Source organism: Montipora foliosa, chromosome 1 (genome assembly GCF_036669935.1).
Source record: "Montipora foliosa isolate CH-2021 chromosome 1, ASM3666993v2, whole genome shotgun sequence".
Lineage (NCBI taxonomy): Eukaryota > Metazoa > Cnidaria > Anthozoa > Scleractinia > Acroporidae > Montipora > Montipora foliosa.
Genome location: NC_090869.1, coordinates 57654165 through 57656664, shown reverse-complemented (window position 1 = coordinate 57656664; position 2500 = coordinate 57654165). Strand labels below are relative to the sequence as shown.

General features: G+C 33.4%; 1 protein-coding gene across 1 annotated transcript in view; it reads right to left on the bottom strand.

Annotated features, from left to right (window-relative positions):
* Positions 1–2500, bottom strand: part of LOC138002526 (mucosa-associated lymphoid tissue lymphoma translocation protein 1 homolog) — a 28784-nt gene that overhangs the window by 23960 nt on the left and 2324 nt on the right. Inside the window, exon 2 of the mRNA XM_068848561.1 lies at positions 393–503. Within this exon, the coding sequence (XP_068704662.1) occupies positions 393–503 (111 nt within the window). The remainder of the gene's footprint in view (positions 1–392; positions 504–2500) is intronic.

Genomic DNA, 2500 nt, shown 5'->3' with positions numbered 1-2500 from the left:
TCTATCTTTGTAGAACTTCTGATTTGTTCATGTAATTCTCAGTGCACGCATCTTGTCTATAAACACTAAGGGTCCATTTCTTGAAAGTCGCACAACTTTCCACACCTTTATCAGGTATCACAATTCCCACTGTATCTGAAGAACAAAGAGGATTTCTGTCATCAAACTCCACGTATAAAAGAAAACCAATGGCAGTTTCGTTAATGGCTTTTCGTGCCCAAAAAGTTTTTGGAACATTCAAGAATCAAATCTAGTCTTGGAGGTAACATAATTAATGAACTCGCTTGGGGAGGGTCACAACAAGCTTGGTCACTTTAATTTTATCATTAGCATCATTATTGCTGATGATGTCACAAAAGAGATAATTATATAATAATATCTTGTAGACATACCTCCACTTGCATATTCCCCAAATAAAAGACCTACAGGTCGAACACCAGATAGGTCATGTGGTATGTTTGACCCACTGTTCAGGTTGTTTAGTGCAGGTTTCGGGAGCACATCTGCAAGAAGAAGTTCTCAATGATTACTTTTAAGAACATGATATCATTTGTACAACTTTTCAATGATCCTCTGTTGTAACTTAACCCAAAACAGATTTTTTCTGGGCCCACGAAAGGGTAGTTCTAGGAGGCATGAAAGCTGATATCCAGGAATTGTTGTTCTTCATGATTATCTGAATATTTGTGACAGAGGTTCAAAACAATAATTCCTAGTCAATCAAATTTAGTGATTGATCATCTTTTTCATTGCATGAATAAAAAGTACTGCTGTCTGCAACAAAATTCCTGGCTTTGACAAGATAGCCTTTACCTTGGCAAGAGAGGGAATAGATACCTTGTTTAGATTCAGGTGGTACAATGTACCTCACTTGTAGGTCTGTGTGTGAATACTTCCCAACTTTCACTGGTGCGCATTTGCCTGGTGTAGATTGGACTATTGTAATAGTCTCTTGCATGAACTACCAAAACACTTGATATCAAAATTACAGAGAGTACAAAATAGAGCCGCTAGAATTGTATACTGCATGCCCACATTCTGTCACATAGCGCCACTTCTATTTGACTTACACTGGCTACCGGTGAAATTCAGAATTTACTATAAAGATTATTATTACTACTTTTAAGTGTCTTCACAATACAGCACCACACTACCTATCAAGTTTATTATCTGTTCAAATGAACTCAAAGTATGGTCTCAGATCGAACAATCAATTGCTACTTTCCAGACCCAACTTTAAAAATAGTTAATGTTGGCTACAATTAGTGATCAGGCATTCATTGCTGCCGCACCTAAACTGTGGAATACATTACCACTGACTACACATTGTATAAGGCAGATTTATTCAAAAACAAATTGAAAACTTTTCTTTTTAGACAAACTTTTAATGACTTAATTTAAATGATAAGATAAGATTTTATTATTTTTATATTAGTTCTTATTCCTCGAGCAATTTCGTTTTAACTACGATTTTATATTTTATATACATTTACCGGTATATATTTTATTAGTGCACATATCTTGTAATATACTTGTTGTTAAGCACATTTGGAAACTGTATTGTTGAATCTGTGCTATAGAAATAAATGTTATTATTATTATTATTATTATTATTATTACTATTATTATTATTATAATTATAATATCATGGGTAACAAATTACTCCTTAATTTTGGTGCGAAATTTCAGCGTTAATTTATAATTTCACATGTGAAATTACAAAATTGCCATGGCAACCATTCCTACGCAGCCAAAATGGCGTCCAGGTTTGAAGATGTTACAGATTGATTGGTTGAGAGTTTTTGAGAACTGGTGTGAAGAAAATGCCCTCGACAAAAGCCCTGCAGTGTGGTGATAAACCAAGGACAGGCTCACGCGTCGTCTTCAATACCATTTTCTAACACCGAGCCATAAGCTTAAATAATTTTGTCCACATTGTTTTCCAGCTATATTCGAGTGACTTAACGCTCTTTTGCGTATATTATATCTTGGCCTGTTTGCTGTCTGATATTTACAGGCTCAAAACATTTTCAAACACTGACATTAACTGGCATTTTGTAGAGTGGATTATTCATCGCATTTGACCTGGGCAGCATTTTCGAGTTCATTCATGAATTTTGGCCAATCATGAACAAAGAAGGCAGACAGTTGATTTAACTTTAAAACATTTTGTGAAAATTAAAAATGTTAATTAAAACAAGAACACTTTAAAGAGCTTTTTCAAGTTTGGACAAAATGAGCGTGAAATTATTCCCTAATTTCACTCGTCACCATTTGATTACACATACTTATTATTATTATTATTATTATTATTATTATTATTATTATTATTATTATTATTATTATTATTATTATAACCCATATTAAAAATGGTATCATTATCAGGAGTCAGCCCACTTGCTTGGATATTATTTGTTTCAACTTAATAGTTTAAAACCCTTTCTCTCCAAAGAATGCAAAGAATGACAATAAAAGATTTAACATTTTCTAACACCAGACG